The sequence below is a fragment of the Talpa occidentalis genome, unplaced genomic scaffold (assembly GCF_014898055.3).
Source record: "Talpa occidentalis isolate TD23 unplaced genomic scaffold, MPIMG_talOcc4v2.1, whole genome shotgun sequence".
Classification (NCBI taxonomy): Eukaryota; Metazoa; Chordata; class Mammalia; order Eulipotyphla; family Talpidae; genus Talpa; species Talpa occidentalis.
Genome location: NW_026555331.1, coordinates 32,770,317 through 32,786,432, shown reverse-complemented (window position 1 = coordinate 32,786,432; position 16,116 = coordinate 32,770,317). Strand labels below are relative to the sequence as shown.

At 43.1% G+C, this 16,116-nt stretch overlaps 1 protein-coding gene across 3 annotated transcripts in view; it reads left to right on the top strand.

The window, feature by feature from the left end:
* Window positions 1-3,488: 3,488 nt before the first annotated feature.
* The window catches only part of LAPTM4B (lysosomal protein transmembrane 4 beta), an 80,282-nt gene continuing 67,654 nt past the window's right edge, over window positions 3,489-16,116 (top strand). For 2 of the 3 annotated variants that reach the window (XM_054692092.1, XM_054692091.1), the window contains exon 1: window positions 3,512-3,649. In XM_054692092.1, the coding sequence (XP_054548067.1) occupies window positions 3,551-3,649 (99 nt within the window). In that variant the 5' untranslated portion in view covers window positions 3,512-3,550. Of the gene's footprint in view, window positions 3,650-16,116 lie in introns of all 3 variants that reach the window. The other variant, XM_037503641.2, reaches the window with a different exon arrangement.

Below are 16,116 nucleotides of genomic sequence, written 5' to 3'. Positions count from 1 at the left end.
CCTACCCATGTCATGGAAGTAGTTCAAGTGAAATCTTCCCTACTCTTACCAACTGCCTGGCCCTTTGCAACTCCCTGGGGCAAGACACTCTCCTTCACCTTTCCTAGTCTATGTTCTGGTCACTGTTTACAAAACCCAACCGAAACACTAACTCCTTATAGTTACAATGTAATTAATCCCTCTCTGCTTTCCCACTGTATTGTATTTTCATCTGCAGTGTACTTGCATACATTCTGACTGCCCTAGTACCCGTGGCCACTGGACTAGATTACAGTATTTGAGGGATTGAATAAAATGTTCTTGTCTTTGTAGCCTCTAAGTCTTTATGTTTTATACCAACTCATTACTCAAATTAACATTGGGTAATTTGCATTTCTAACAAAAAGATAGAAATATTAGTTATAGGAAAAAAAAAAAAGAGCTTTGAAAAGGGAAGGAGAGTGATTTTATCCAATGGGGAAAAAACTTCCCCCAACTCATTGGAAAATACCTGAACGTGGAGGAAAGGAGTCAGGGATAGATATAGGGAGAGAAAAGGTGGAAAAAAGAAGACAAGGGAGGGCCTCCCCAGTGGCGCAGCGGTTGAGCGCTGGGTTGCCGGGCTGCCCGCAGCCTCTGCAGCCCCAGTTTGATCCCCGGCCACCGGAGGAGGGTCCCATATGGCGCGCAGACCTCTCTTGCCGCCCGCTGCTCCCCTCAGCAGTGTGCTTCGGTCCTTCTGCCTGTTCTGCTCCCCGCTCTGGCTCTGGTGAATTCTCTCACCCTCCCGCGCTTCTGACTGTACCCAGTGCTTGTATAAATAAATAAATAAATAAATAAATATTAAAAAGAAAAAAAGACAAGTCATAAAGGTACAAAGCTTTTTAAATTTGGTAACAAAGGCACCATGGAGACAGTGAAGAATGGGAGAAGTGTGAGTAGATGCAGGGCAAACTGATCAAGGTCATGGAGGCTGTCTGTCCTCTGCTCCAGCAGAAATGGCACAAGTGTAGTCCTAGAAGTTGAGGCTTCCCAGGATGAAAACAAGGCCGTTTTTTGTCTTAAAAAACGTACTGTTGCAATCAGTATTGCATCTAAATATGTTGCTGTTGAAAACGAGTAACCCAGGTGTGACTAAGTTCCTTGAGAAATCTGTTCTTTTTTTGGAAGCCAGTCCCCATATTTCCTTGCATCCAAATAAATACTACTCAAGACACTGACCTTGGTTTACTTAAACTTTGTCTGCAGATGTATTATTTCTCTTTCTACCTCCTTTTTCTAGCCATGTTTCCTCTGCTTTCTTTTTTAGCTAGAGTGATCTGGCAACTGCCTGTAAGTTCAGATCATGAACAGCAAGCTTTCTGAAATGTAGAATTCCCTTGAATCAACAAGTCATTCGCTTAATGAATATGAAATTTTGGTGGGGAGCTGTAGGGGCAGGAAGGACCACTGAGGTTTTCTAAGATCCCATGCAGGCAGGGTAAAGGAAGAAAGAGTCCTGGAGACTTCGGTGGCTTTTGCAGGTCTTTTATTTAGATTTACCAGGCATATGGCAGGCAGGGGTACTGGGGGGCCGGGAGGCTGGCTGGCCTCCCAGCCCCCAGCAAATCCTCGTTCTATCTGGGCTCTCTGGCGTTCTCTCGTCTTCTGTTCGTTTTTTGCTTCTGCTGGTGTCCCGGTGATGCCGTCCTTATAAACTCAGTCTCTCAGCCCAGGTGTACCCACTTCAGGTGCCCGCCATCAAGCATGCATTCAGGGCCACAGGGTTCCCTCATCTATCCTAATGGTGGGAGGGCAGAAAAGCCTGATACTTTTTACTTTACCCTACACATGCCCATCCTGATTTTCATATCTCTGTTCCTTCTGCAAGCATTAATGCTTGTCCTCTAGTTGATTTAAAGTAGCTCTGGATATAATTATATATTAAATGGAAGATCCCAGAGAGAAAATTATCTGTAATGTGAAAAGAAACAACCTTGTTATGAGAACACAAAACAAAAACTGAGATTTTTTCATCAGTATTTCTGAGGAATTCCACACTGATATTCCTTGTTCTGAATGGGGCTTGGAGTCCAGGAGCTGGTCCCCAGGGGGCTCGTGTCTCTTATTTCATCATGGAAAGAATTCCCATCAAGACCGGAGTTAGGCAGAAAAGCAAGAGGTTTATTGTCAGATAAGAAGTAGGACAGGAAAGCTCTCTGAGCAGAGAGGGGTCGTGAGTGGGCAGCAGCTGAGGGGTCAGGAAGCAGGTTTATGTAGGTATGTGAGCAGGGGGTGGAGGTTCTGAATTTGGGTGCCTGGTGTATGTCTTGTTGAGGCCTGCTGGGTCTCCCAGGTTACTTAGTCTGTTTTCCCCATAAAGAGCTTTGGTTTGTTGCTTTGGCATTGTGTGGGTTTTCTTAACACTGAGTTTTTACTGGGTTGGGGCACCCTGACCCTACCCTGCTGCCTATACCCAGGCTTACTTCCTCATTCAGATCTTTCTGATTAAGGATCCTCACCTGACATCTCTGGGGATAACGCAGGTACCTTTAGATTCCAGTTTAAACTACACAGTAAGATTGTGACAACTTTATGACCACGTAAAACTAACCACCCCTGCACTTAAATAGTCTTACCTAGCATTCCTTTCTTCTAATAGAACACATCCAGAATTCAAATCCAACCAGTTTTTCTCTTCTTCAAGTCTGAAATGAAACTCTGACATGTGCTGATAATCTAAACTGCTGATTATCTAAAATTTGCTTTAACTGTTACTAGAGGCCAATCTAGGGCAAGAGCGCTGGGAGACAAAACACCAGATGGCAGGAAATAACTCCAGCCTGGAGTCAGCTCATCTTTCAGTATCCCTTTAGCTGTGACTTGTGTCTTCCAGAGACCTTGAGGCAATATTGACTTGATTGTTTCTGTAGAGCGATTAAAAATGCCCCTGAAGGCCGAAGGCCAGCGGGATGTCCTTGACACACATCCTATTTTCTGGGAAGAGATCACCACCAAGTAATCTCGCTGGGCAGCCGAGACGAGAGCTCTTGGCTACTTCGGCAGTGATTCAAAGAACTGCATCTGACCGGAACCACAACCTGCAATTTACCCTCCTCCAGTTTTCAAGATAAAAGCAGTGATAGCATTGCACCTGCAGCCTACCTGCAAGACAGAAGTGGCACGGGAGAAAACTCACAACCACACAAGAATCTCAAACTCCTGATAGAGGAACACAAACGCCGGAGCTGCACAATGGGCCGGACTCTGGGATCTGCCCGGGTGCCAGAAGGCGGACTTACTCGCACGGGGCTCGCAGCTGCCCGGACCCCCCCAGCTGGCTGGGGTCCCCCGGCTGACATCACCGCCCGAGGCGCGGGTCACGTGGCCCGCGGGCCCCTCCGCGGGCTCCACCTCCTGCCCGCGCCCTCGGAGCGCCAGGTCCGGCCGTAGCGGCCGCGGGAGCTCACCGGGGAGACGCGAGGCGCGGGGCGCGGGGCGCGGGAGCAGCGCGCGAAGGGAGCGGGGCAGCCGCGGGCGGGCCGGGGCCAAGCGAGCAACCGTCCTGCAAACTTGGGCTGCGGCCGGAGCGATGGAGATGGTGGCGCCCCGGACGCCGTCTCACTCCAAGCCCTGCTGCCTGTGCCGCCTTGCGCACACCCGCACCGTCCTGCTCGGCGTCTGGTACCTGGTGAGCGCGGCACCTGGGGCGGGCGCGGGGCCCCCGAGCCTTTCACGCCCCCTGCTTCGGCCTCTGGGTCGGGTGGCGCGGCCGCTAATCCGCTTAGAGTTGTATTGTTAGAAACTTCATTCTCCGGGCAAGCCTGTCCGCGAGCCACCCCCTGGCCCTCCGATCCGCCAGCCTGTGGGGGGTCGGGTCAGGGCTGGAGTTAGGGACATTTGTGGGGTGCCGGGTGGGCGGGGGCGCGCGAAGCCCGAGCGCTTCTGCTGCTCTTTGGCTGCGGCCGCGGGGAGAAGCCGCGGTGGGCGGTGAAAAGTGCCCTCGGTGGCCGGAGAAGTCTGGTGGTATCTGCGGAGCACGTGCGTCTTCCTTTCTGCCCTCCACCCCTGGGAGTGTGTGTTTCCACAGGTGACCGCACGTTTTGCAACCCCTGCGGTTGGGACTCCGCAGCCCCGACCCCGGCATGCCCAAGCTCCCGCGCACCAGACTTGACTTTGCTGCCCAGATCCCCGCACACGTTTGTTTGCATCCCGAATTGGAATGGGGGGGGGGGTAGGAGACATTATGGGAATGATTTCCCCCCGCCCCACATATGTAAAACCCCTACCTAGGAAGGGATTTGCTAGGCTGCGTTTCAGTCTGCATTTGATACCCGCTTATTTCCTGGGCATTGACAGAAGATCCGGACTTCTCTGGACAGACACCGCAGGCAAATCTGATGATTTTTGTTGTTTTTATTTTATTTACTTATTTTAGTCTGGAGCTTTTAAGATCTTGTGGTTATCTGGGGCAGTGAGGCAACCTGAGGAATCCTGCCCTATGCCTGCTTCACGTTGATTGTTGGCACCGCTAGATTGCACCAGTATGACTGATTCCTCTGCATTTTGGGTTTTGTGACATCATGAGGAAGAGTTAGACCCAAGCCACTTTGCAGTCAGTATCACTGCATCATGAGGAAATACTTATAAAATGGTAATAGGAGGGCATGTAAAACTTTCTAGTGAAAATGCATTTTTTTTTTTCAGAGAGAAAAACTAAATGTAATCATGTTAATTACTAATTGAGCTGTCTGTTTAAGGCATATTCAATTAAAAAACCCAATAGCATTTTTTTTCCCTCTTTTGCATGCTTGTTAAAGAAAAGTTTCGTAAGTTCATGTGGGAGGCAGAGAAGATGGCATCAAAGGATATTCTTTACTTTGCTCCCAGGTAGATAATCTTTTTTTTTTTTTAATTAATAAATTTTATTTTTATATTCCCCATACAATTGCAATCCCCCCATTCTGACCCCAATCCCTCCCCTCCCGCCCCCCACCCCCAAAAAGTGTCTCTGGTTCATAGTTTTTGTTGATTTTGATTGAAAATGCATTTTTTTAAAAGATTATTTATTTATACAAGCACTGGGTACAGTCAGAGCACGGGAGGGTAAGAGAATTCACCAGAGCCAGAGTGGGGAGCAGAGCAGGCAGACTGATGAAGTATACTGCGGGCGCAGCAGGAGAGGTCTGTCTTGCCATGTGGGACCCTCGCCCGGAGGCCGGGGATCGAACCGGTGCTGAAGAGGCTGTGGGCAGCTTCACAGCCCAGCGCTCAACCACTGTGCCACCAGGGGAGGCCCTGAAAATGCATTCTTAATCATCAGGTTTTTGTTGCTTTATATTTAATTTTTTTGATGTAATATGAACATTATGTCAAATTATGAACTCTGTTGTGCCATTTTTAGCAAAACATCCCTCCCATATGGTGTTCTCTGCTATTTATAGTTTAAAGTTTCCTTTGCCTATTCACAGGCCGTATAATAGAAATTTTTGGTCTTAAAACTTTCAGACAGATCTTTGGTACCTGTGACTTCTTACTGTGCAGTGTGAATGCAGATAAAACGTCACCATATTGGCTCACCCCTGACTTTGCTAAAAGTCAAGAAATCTTTTACAGAAATTTTGAATTATAGCAAAGGGATAGCAGAAAAATAGGGCTTTTTATTGATCTTCAAGACAATTTTATACAAATGTTTTATGTCCTCCCTGAAAATGTTCAAATTTGCAGACTTGCAAGTACATCAGTGAATTGTAATTTGTAAAATCTGGGACACTGCATTAGGCAAATGTACTACATGATCTACTGAAAAGATAAATCTACTTGAGCCCTGTTGTTGGCTGTAATCCAATCAGACAGGACTGGTGTGTTAAAAGGAGAGTACTCTGCATGCTTTGTCTACTCTCTGAGCATGCTGCTGTGGAAAGTACTTTACTGCTGTGCATGTTTTAGCCTTTAGAACTACACAGCCTTTTGAAAGATAATTAGAATGTTCTTTAGCTGATATGAATAGGATCGCCACTTTGGGCAAATCTAATATATGGGAAATAGCGTAAGTATAGGTAATGTATAAAAATTCCTTTGCTTTTCATAAAATTTAGACTTTAAATGTTGAATTTAAAAACAACTGAGTTTCCTTCATACCTTTAAATATAATTTGGTTATTAAAACTTTGGTTTACATGAACATTTTATTTTTTTTTAATTTTTTAAAGATTTATTTATTTATGCATACAAGAGCTGGGGTTTAGGCCAGAGGTGTGGGGGTGAGAGGGTTCACCAGAGACAGAGTGGGGAGCAGAACAGGCAGATGGACCCAAGTACACTGTTGAGAGGAGCAGCAGGCGAGTCAGGAGAGGTCTGCTGCGCCATGTGGGCAACTGCTCCTGGCAGTGGAGGATCCAACTTGTGTTGGAGAGGCTGCAGATAGCTTCATAGGTTGCGTCTTAACCACTTGTGCCACCAGGGAGGCCCTGCATGAACATTTTAAAGATGAGGGAACCAGAGTCACTGAAAAACATGGCACCCTCCTTTCCTGTCCCCCTCATCCTACCAACCTGGATGAAATGGGGTCATTTATCAGAAATGGGAGAGTTTTCCAAAGAAAAGGATAGGGTTATGGGCAGTTATTCAAGTAAGAGTCTCCTAGAACTCTTCCTTAAATTAGTAAGTTGTTTGTAATGCCAGATGGTAGTAAGTGGACCTTTTAAATGTGTTTTCTCATGTTTGTTGATACCACTACCATTTTTACTAAGTTCTATGTGCCAGGTAATCTACTGGATACTTTTCATAAGCTTATTTTTTACATACTCCTGATGAGGTAGAGTTCTTATTCTCAATTTACTCCTGAGAAAACAGACTAACAGTTCAGTTGAGTTACTAGGTCACATAGTTGGTTTGTGAACTGAGTGATGTTTTAGTCTGTCCAATTTCTGTTTTATCTTTTGAAAGTGATGTGTTTTGGGGCCTCCCCAGTGGCGCAGCAGTTGAGCGCTGGGTTGCGAAGCTGCCCGCAGCCTCTGCGGCACCGGTTCGATCCCCGGCTGCTCCCCGGCCACCGGAGGAGGGTCCCACATGGCGCGCAGACCTCTCCTGCCGCCCGCTGCTCCCCTCAGCAGTGTACTTCGGTCCTTCTGCCTGCTCTGCTCCCCGCTCTGGCTCTGGTGAATTCTCTCACCCTCCGGTACTTCTGACTGTACCCAGTGCTTGTATAAATAAATAAATAAATCTTTAAAAAAAAAAAAAAGAAAGTGATGCATTTTGTTTATGCCTTGGAGTAAGTAATAAAGGTATCCTTTAGTCCAGTAGCAAAGTACCTGATTTCAGGTATTTATATTAGAATTTGTTTTTTGTTCTATTACTCTTTGTATTATTTTTCCTTTTTTTATAGGTATAATTTACATATGGTGGCATTTACAGATATTAAGCCTGCAGTTCTTTGAGTTGAGAAATGCATTGCCTATTTAACGTACACCTTAAAGAACATTTCCAAAAACCCAGAAATGTTTCCTGTGTCTCTTACCAGTTAATCCCTTGTATACATAACCTCACCCCATAGTGCATTTTACCTGTTTGTAGATACATGGAATTATATTGGATATATTCTTTTGTATCGGTTTTTAGAATAAAGTCTTTCAGATTCATTCATTTTATTGGAGTGCTTCAATAGCTTGTTTCTTTTTAATTGCTTGAGTGTTACTTTGTTGTGTGAATATAACACAATCTGTTTTTTTCATTTGCCAAATGTTTTCAGTTTGGATTTATGATAGATTAAGCAACTCTGAACTGTCTTACATAAGAATTACTGTGGATGTAAGTTTTTCTCTTCCTTGAGTAAAATCCTAGGTATGATTGCTGGTTGTTGGGTAGAAATATGTTTAACTTATGGAAAACTACCAATCAGTTTGTAAAGGAATTCTTCTATTTTACATTCAAATTAGCAATGTGTGAAGTTCTAGTTTCTCCATAACCTTGTTATCTTTTAGTGTTACTAGACTTTTTAATTTCAGCCTTTCTAGTAACTCTTTTTTTTTTTTTTTTAAGATTTATTTATTTATTTATTTATTTATTTATTTATACAAGCACTGGGTACAGTCAGAAGCACGGGAGGGTGAGAGAATTCACCAGAGCCAGAGCAGGGAGCAGAGCAGGCAGAAGGACCGAAGTACACTGCTGAGGGGAGCAGCGGGCGGCAGGAGAGGTCTGAGCGCCATGCGGGACCCTCCTCCGGTGGCCGGGGAGCAGCCGGGGATCGAACCAGCACTGGAGAGGCTGCGGGCAGCTTCGCAACCCAGCACTCAACCGCTGCGCCATCGGGGAGGCCCCTTTCTAGTAACTCTTAATGGCTTTAGTTAGCTTTTCCTTTTGACTAATGATGTGGATTAGTTTATCTTTGCTTATTGGCTAATCAGATAACTTCTAAGCCCCACTTCATATGGAATAGGGCTTATCATCAGGACCTGAATTTCTCTCATCACACTCAAGCATACTTTTTCCTTTGTATTATATTTCATTGTTTTGTCATGTGACTTTCTTAGTATGCTTTAAGAAGTGGTAGTGATGTTTGGAAACATCTGTCATATCCACCTGGGATGGCTCCCCCTTTATGTATATAATACTTTTTATCATTATCAAGTGTATCTTAGGAACAGTCTTTCAGCAGATACATGGAATGCCTCTAAGAGTGGGACACTACTCATGGCGTAGTTGGCCGTATGTCAGATTATAAAGGATGAGAGGAGTCACAGTGTCTGACCACATTCACTCTATGACCTGACCTTTCAAATGATCAATTAGTTCACTTTGAACATCATGGCTTGCTTGTGTACATAGACCTGATGGATTCTTTTTGTATCCTGAGAAGTTCTGGTGTGATAGCTATTGATTTTTTGTCTGGGGAGTAATATTGGATAGCAAGACTGACATATTTGCAGAATGACTGATAGTTTTCAATGGACTTTCTCATTTGCTCTTATTTAGACTTCAAAGAAACCTTGTGATCAGGCCTGGTTGACGGTGGTATGCTTATTTAAGATTAATAGTTTATTTCTAGCTGTCAGATTTTTTTAAAAAAGATTTATTTACTTTTTTAAAAAGATTTATTTACTTATTTACTTACTTTTAAAAGATTTATTTATTTATTTATGTAGCTTTACTACATACAAGAGCTGGGGTGTAGGCCAGAGGAGCAACGGGCAAGACAGGAGAGGTCTGCTTTACCATGTGGGTATTTCCCTGGCCTGCTGGGACTTGAACCAGTGCTGCAGAGGCTGCAGACAGCTTCACAGCGCTGCACTCAACCCCCTGTGCCACCAGGGGAGCCCTATTCTTATTTTCTTGAGGAGTCTCCATACTATTTTCCATAGTGGCCACACGAGATTACATTCCAACCAACAGTGGATGAGGGTTCCTTTTTCTCCTCACCCCCATCAGCATTTTTTTGTTTCTTGTCTCAGAGGTGTGAGGTGAAATCTCATTGTGGTTTTCATTAGCATTTCCCTAATAATAAATAATGATGAATATCTTTTCATCCGTGGTCCATCTGTGATTTTTCTTTGGATAAGTGTCTATTCAACTCCATTGTCCTTTTGTTGTTGTATGAGTTCTTTATGTATTTTGCATATTAACCTCTTTTATGATTTGCAAATATCTTTTCCCATGGAGCAGGTTACCTTTTTGTTTGATGATGACTTCTTTCACTGTGCAGAAAGTTTTTGGTTTGTCCCATTTCTTCATTTCTGCTTTTGTTTCCCTTGCCATTGGAGACAAGTCCAAAAAGATTGCTGACTAAAATCTGGTTCTTGCTCTCTAGGGAAGAATTTACTGGAAGTGCTAGTTCTAGTTGAACTAGGCATGGGTTCAACTCATGCATGAGGAAACCAGCTTGGGAAAGGAGAGTATCACCTTGCTTTTGGAAGGAAGTTAGGATGAGGTATGTAAAGTGGGGAAGAGAACAGCAACATAGCTTGTTAGGGTTGGGCTACGTCAGGGCACGCACAGTTCGGTAACATTCCAACTACCTGCATGCGTGTGGGCTCTCCTCCTTCTGGAGACTGTGGGATTATCATTATTCAGATCTAATGCTTTGTCTTATCAAGGTGCCTCATGGTCAGTGTAGTGGGCTGAGTTGTTCGGACAGGGCTCGCAAGATGATGATTTAGTCCGCCTGTTCTAACGGGATGGGACCACTCCACTTATGGGCTTGCAATTTCTTTTACCTGGGCTTTCTCCAAAGGAAACCCTCTGTTAATGTGTGGTAGCACCACACGTTACCGACCGGGAGCATGGTCAGTAGTATTTAAAAAAAAAAAAACCCTCCCTGTGAGCAGCAATGGAGGAAGGTTGCATAGGAAAGAAAAGAACTCAGGGACTTGTGGAGCGTGGCACGTTTCTTCCAGCAGGTCCGGAAGGTGGCCAGGAGTCTAGGGACAGTCAACCACAAGACTCTTGATACATTTCTGGAATATTTACTTTCTTATGCTATTATCAATTTAAAATGACCCGAGGGTGTCAGGCACTGATGTTATCAGCATCCTGTGACAGAACAGAAGTATTTCCTTAAGCATTAGGCAACCCATTATCTGGCCCCAAGGAATGTAGCACAAGGGTCAAGTTATTCTTTGTTCAGGCCTGACCACAGTTTGGGTGCTTAAAAGCTTTTCCTGAGGATAGTCTGGTGAGTCCACAGAAGAGATAAGATTAAGGACTAAACAGATCAAGTCTCTGGGCCTGGAAAATGCATCTTCTTCCAGCTGTGCTTAAAGAGAAGGGTTTGCCTTACAGATAGTCCTTTGTTGAGGTCTCAGTTTTAATTACCCTGCCCTTAATTGGAATGCATATATCTATGCAATTAATTACCCCTGATCTAAGAGTCTTTTTTCCCCCTTGTCATAGTTTTAAAATGGCACTGGATTCTTGAAAACGTTATTTTTTTCTTTTTCATAAACGTCTGCTTTCACCTATATATTTATGGTTTAGATAAAACTGTTGTAATATATGCAAAAATGTAGTGTTTACCTAAGACTGAAGTTTATTTCTCTCTTGTTAGCTGACCAGGGAAGTTAGCGGACTTTTTCCCATGAGGCCATTTATAGGCCAGGCTGGTGGTGTAGTTGTGCCATACTAACTGCAGACTCCTCTGGTTCTAGGAAAGCTGCTTCCTTTATCCTGGTCTTCATGGCTTAACAGCTCAATGGCACCATGTTTATGTTCTGGCCTGTGGGAAGGGGAATAGGGTACCTGGAGGACAAGCAACTTTATTTTTTTAGCATAAGAAGTGGAACTTGCACACAGTGCTTTCTCTTATATCCTAGTAAGCAAAAATAGGACATTTGACTTAGCTGCAAGGGAGGCTGGAACATGTTATCTTTTTTTTCCCTTTTCTTTTTGCACACTAGTATTAAATGGGACATGTTATCTTTAACTGGGCGTTTGTATATTCAGAGAAGCCTATTGCTGTGAAAGCAGTGGAAAACAGACTGGGGGTGTGTGACAGGGGCATGTACAATTCTAAGGGCAACCTAAATAAATAATTATTAAAAAGTATCCCAAAACAGTAAAAACAAGTCATAAAAAGTTATGACTATGAATAAAACTAGTATCCAACTGAGAATGCATTTTTTCCCATGTGTGCTCCATTAATGGAGTTTTTAATGGGATGTTTTAGGAATTTTCAAAAAGATAAAATGAGGATCACACGAATTGTAATTTCTGTATGGAACACATGTGTATTAGACACAAAATGCTGCTAGCTTACGGATCTGGAAACCATAGCCATGCTTATGAATCAGGACTTTCCTGCTAAGAAGATAATAATTATGGAAAATTTAAACCTAGAGGGAATGCTGATACTTGTCCAGCTTTTCTCTTCCTCTAACCCTCCTTCCTTTCATTCCTCCTTTTCAAAATCAGTTTTATTGAGAAGATTTGTGTGTTAGGAACCTGTATTAGGCTTGATAAAAATCAGAATCTAATTTTAAGTACAGTATATAAATATAGTTGCAAGGAACATGTTTAAAATAACAGAAATACCGCAGAACTTTTGTGAAAATGTTTAAAAAATTTAAGTTAGTCAATTACAACAGGTGCTTTCTCTGTGTGGTTTTTATTTTTTTTGGTTATTTTTATCTGAGAATATTTCTTTGCCTAGTTTTCTTTTCTCCCAGCAGTTCCATAATCTTACTTTTTGTTCTTAAATAAGCATGTAAACAGGAATAGAATCTTAAAAACAATGATGTTTATACTAGTAACATAATTAATGAATTTGCTAGATTATCTTTTCATTAGTTTACTTTGAGAATCTTTACAGATTATTTACTTTTGAAGTATTCTGATATTGTTTTAACTAAAAGTAGCAAAGTCAGATAGTGACATCACCTGCAAGAATCTTGTCACTTAGATTCATAATAATGAATATTTTTCACATACACTTTATGCACAAAAGAGAAGAACATGCAACAATTCAGCATTATGATGATGAAATATTTGTCTAAGAGATGGTTAGGGAACAATGTATCATTGCATTTAATTTTTTTTAAAGATTCATTTATTTTTATACAAGAACTCGGGTACAGGCCAGAGGCATGGGAGGGTGAGAGGATTAACCAGAGACAGAGCAGGGAACAGAACAGGCAGATGGACCGAAATACACTGCTGAGGGGAGCAGCGGGCGCGACAGGAGAGGTCTGCTGCACCATGTGGGTATCTCCCTGGCAGGCCAGGAATCGAACCCGCATTGCAGAGGCTGCAGACAGCTTCACAGCACTGCGCTCAACCCGCTGTGCCGCCCGGGAAGGCCCTCGTTTCATTAATTTGGCAATTAAGACCTTTTGAAAACTTAGTTATGCTGGGCCTTCCCTGTGGTGCAAGGGATTAAGATGCAGCCTGTGAAGCTGTCCGCAGCCATTGCAGCATGAGTTTGATCCCTTGCCAGGGAGGTGACCCAAATGGCCCAGCAGACGTCTCCTGTCTTGCCCGCTGCTGCCCTCAGTAGTGTGCTTTGGTCGATATGCCTGTTTTGATCCCCGCTCTGTCTCTGGTCTGTGCCCCAGCTTTTGTATGCATAAATAAATAAATCTTTAAAAAAAAAACTTTAAAAACTTAGTTATGCAATTTTACTCTAACATCTTTTCTAGACTTGCAAAACTGTTTGATTCTAGAAGTTTTTGTTTTTTATTTAAACAGGAAGCAGTAATATCTCTTCAAATGGTCTGATAAAAAACAGATTTTATGATAATTCGTTTGTTGGAATAGGATGGTTACAAATACAATAGACCTAATGAATAGAGCACGTTAGAATACAAAGCCCCATCTCTGTTGTATTAAAAAGTAAATTTAGCCACTTTGCACTTCAGATTTTCTCTACATTTTTTTAGATGCCAGATTTCTAAACTTCTAGTACTTGAGTCATTTTTTTTACTACAGTTTAAATCTCCACAACTCATCCTAAAACTTGGCTCTGGACTAGGCCTATCGCTTCATAATTCAGTGATCCAGAATGTTCTCTAAGATATAAAAGAGAACATGATTATTCTCTACTTAGACACACCTGACTTCTGGGTCTCCCAGTGGCTCTCAGTAATTCCTCTTTCTGGAATTACAGTAATTCCTCTTTCTGGATTTTGCAAAGAGAGAATCTGTTGCCTTTGTCCAGCGTCCAGACATCTTTCTTGGTAATCATGTTGGTTTTGTGTTGGAAGAGCGTATAATAGTGCCTGAGAGTGAAGGTCAAAACCCAATCTAGTCCATTCAGAGAAATTTGGGGTTATTTCTGCTGGGGTGGCAATCAGGTTCATTTTGCTTGCTGACCTTGTGTGATAATTGAGAATGACTGTTTGGAATTCCCTTGAAAAGAATTCCCAGTCTGCTGCCAGGGGATTGGTTAACACATTGCCCAGGGCTTGCAGCAGGGTCTGGTAACTTTGGGGAGGAACCTGGGAATCTTGCTGGAAAGAACATTTATATTCAAAGGACCAATGATTGGGGCTCAGTTGAAAACAGATAGGATTTCCTCTAGAGTCAGTTTTTATCTGTAGGCTGTTGTAATTATAATCACTCTTCATAGGGGAGGCAACGCTGCCTTTATATATAATATGGTATTTGTAGTGTTGCAGAAATAAATTCTAGCCTTTTACCCAGGCAAGGGAAGAACAAGCAGTACTTCAGGAATGGTGAGGTCGGAAGCTTTATTACTCATGCATGAGGTCTTAGACCTGGGTAGCCCCCTAAGGTCTGAGCACTGGTCTAGAGACAAACAGTTTCTTTTATACACAACCACTTTACATTGATAACATTGGTTAGTTAGCATACAAATTCTTGACACGGGAAAAGGGGAAGGATGCAGACTTTTGAGGATGGCCTGGGAGATCCATCGGCCAAGGCCCTAGGCCGCTAGGCCTTGTTTAGATATTCTTATTAAAGAGGCAAATTGTTATTTACTTTACATTTCCAGGTCTATGACTCTTTAACAGGGAAAGATTTCCTTTTCTTCTGCTGTTCCCTTTCAGTAGTGGTGGTGAATTCTTAATTCCTCTCTCATGGGGAAGATTTGGTAAAAAGAATGGCACTGTGGATTACACAGGTGAATGAGAATGATCTCATTGAATTTGCAGGAAACAAATCCCTATTATACATTTTCTAATTTGCCTATGCCTACTCTAATAAAAGATAAAAACTTCCACTTTACTGCTTAAACAAACCTAGAGACTGCCTTTTGATTTGTAGCTTCCAACATCAAAACATTGCCTGTAATTTAAATCTAACTCAAATGACTGCCAAGAGGGGCTCATTTTTATGTTTTTATTTCCTTGGCTTTTTGCTTAATATTTCATTCTTAGTCACTTAGTCTGATACCCTAAAATTATTTGTGTTCTACTCTTTGTCTCTCAAGGTTTCCAGAAGTCTGTTACTTTCTGGTGTGAAGAAAGTCATCTTCCTGTGAAGTTTTTCAACTGTATCCCCTTCTGCCCAAATTATTAGAATACCAGAATACCTTTCACTCTGATGGAACTTGTATTGAACTGTCTTTCCTGTTAGACAATAGGCTACCCTGAGGGGTTTGCCACAATGTAGGTGATATTTACCATAATGCCTGGCTTATATTTGTTGCCTAATTTTGAACAATAGAATTAATGGCTTAGCATTTATTCTACATTTTATTTGCCTGTTGATGTGTGTTTATCCTGCTGGCTACTAATCCTGAGTGTGGGGACCAGGTCTCATTCATATTTATTTATTTTAAAAGATTTATTTATTTATGCATACAAGAGTGGGGTACAGGCCAGAGGTGTGGGGGGTGAGAGTGATACAGTTAACAAGTTTGTCTTTCCCCCATTTTTTGCAATTCCCCTTATCTAGCATTAACAGGATTGATGACTTGTCTTTCCCATTTGTTGCAGCTTCCCCTCCCCTTGGGAAGAAAAAAAAAAAGCTGGCGCCCACCGGTTTCCCTGTAGACCCTTCCCCCTCGCCCTAAGGAAAACAAGTTGGCGATCACCGTCTCTGTGCCTTGACACCTTCCCCTTCCCTTAAGATGAATGAGCTGACACCTATCCATCTCCCTGTTGAGCTGGCGCCCACTTGTCTCTGTGCAGACCCTTTCCCCCTCCCCTTCGCGGATGCCTACCCATCTCCCCCTGTATAAATACCCCTGCCCACTGCCAAAGAGCAGGACGGTGGTTTTTCGGACATGAGTCTGCCTCCCTCCTCATTTGTCGACAAATAAAACCGCTTTCCTTTTCCTCAAACTTAGTTTCCTTTTATTGGCTGAGGGAAACTGAGGCCGGCGTTCGGTAACAAGAGGATTCACCAGAGACAGTGGGGAACAGAACAGGCAGATTGATCGAAGTACAGTGCTTAGGGGAGCAGTGGGCGAGTCAGGAGATGTCTGCTGGGCCATATGGGTTGCTCCCTGGCCAGCTGGGGATCGAACTCGTGCTGTGGTGGCTGCGCACAGCTTCATAGGTTGTGTCTTAACCCCTTGCGCCACCAGGGAGGCCTCTTATTCGTATTTATGTAACTCAGTTCTAAGCAGAGCATTGGGCACATAGTAGGTGAACCAATTTAGTCAATTTCTTAGGCAAATAGGGTTTTATGGTAGAGCTATTTTACCCCCAGACTATATTAGCCATACTTGTTTGAATTGAGTAGCAAGTGTCCAGAATTT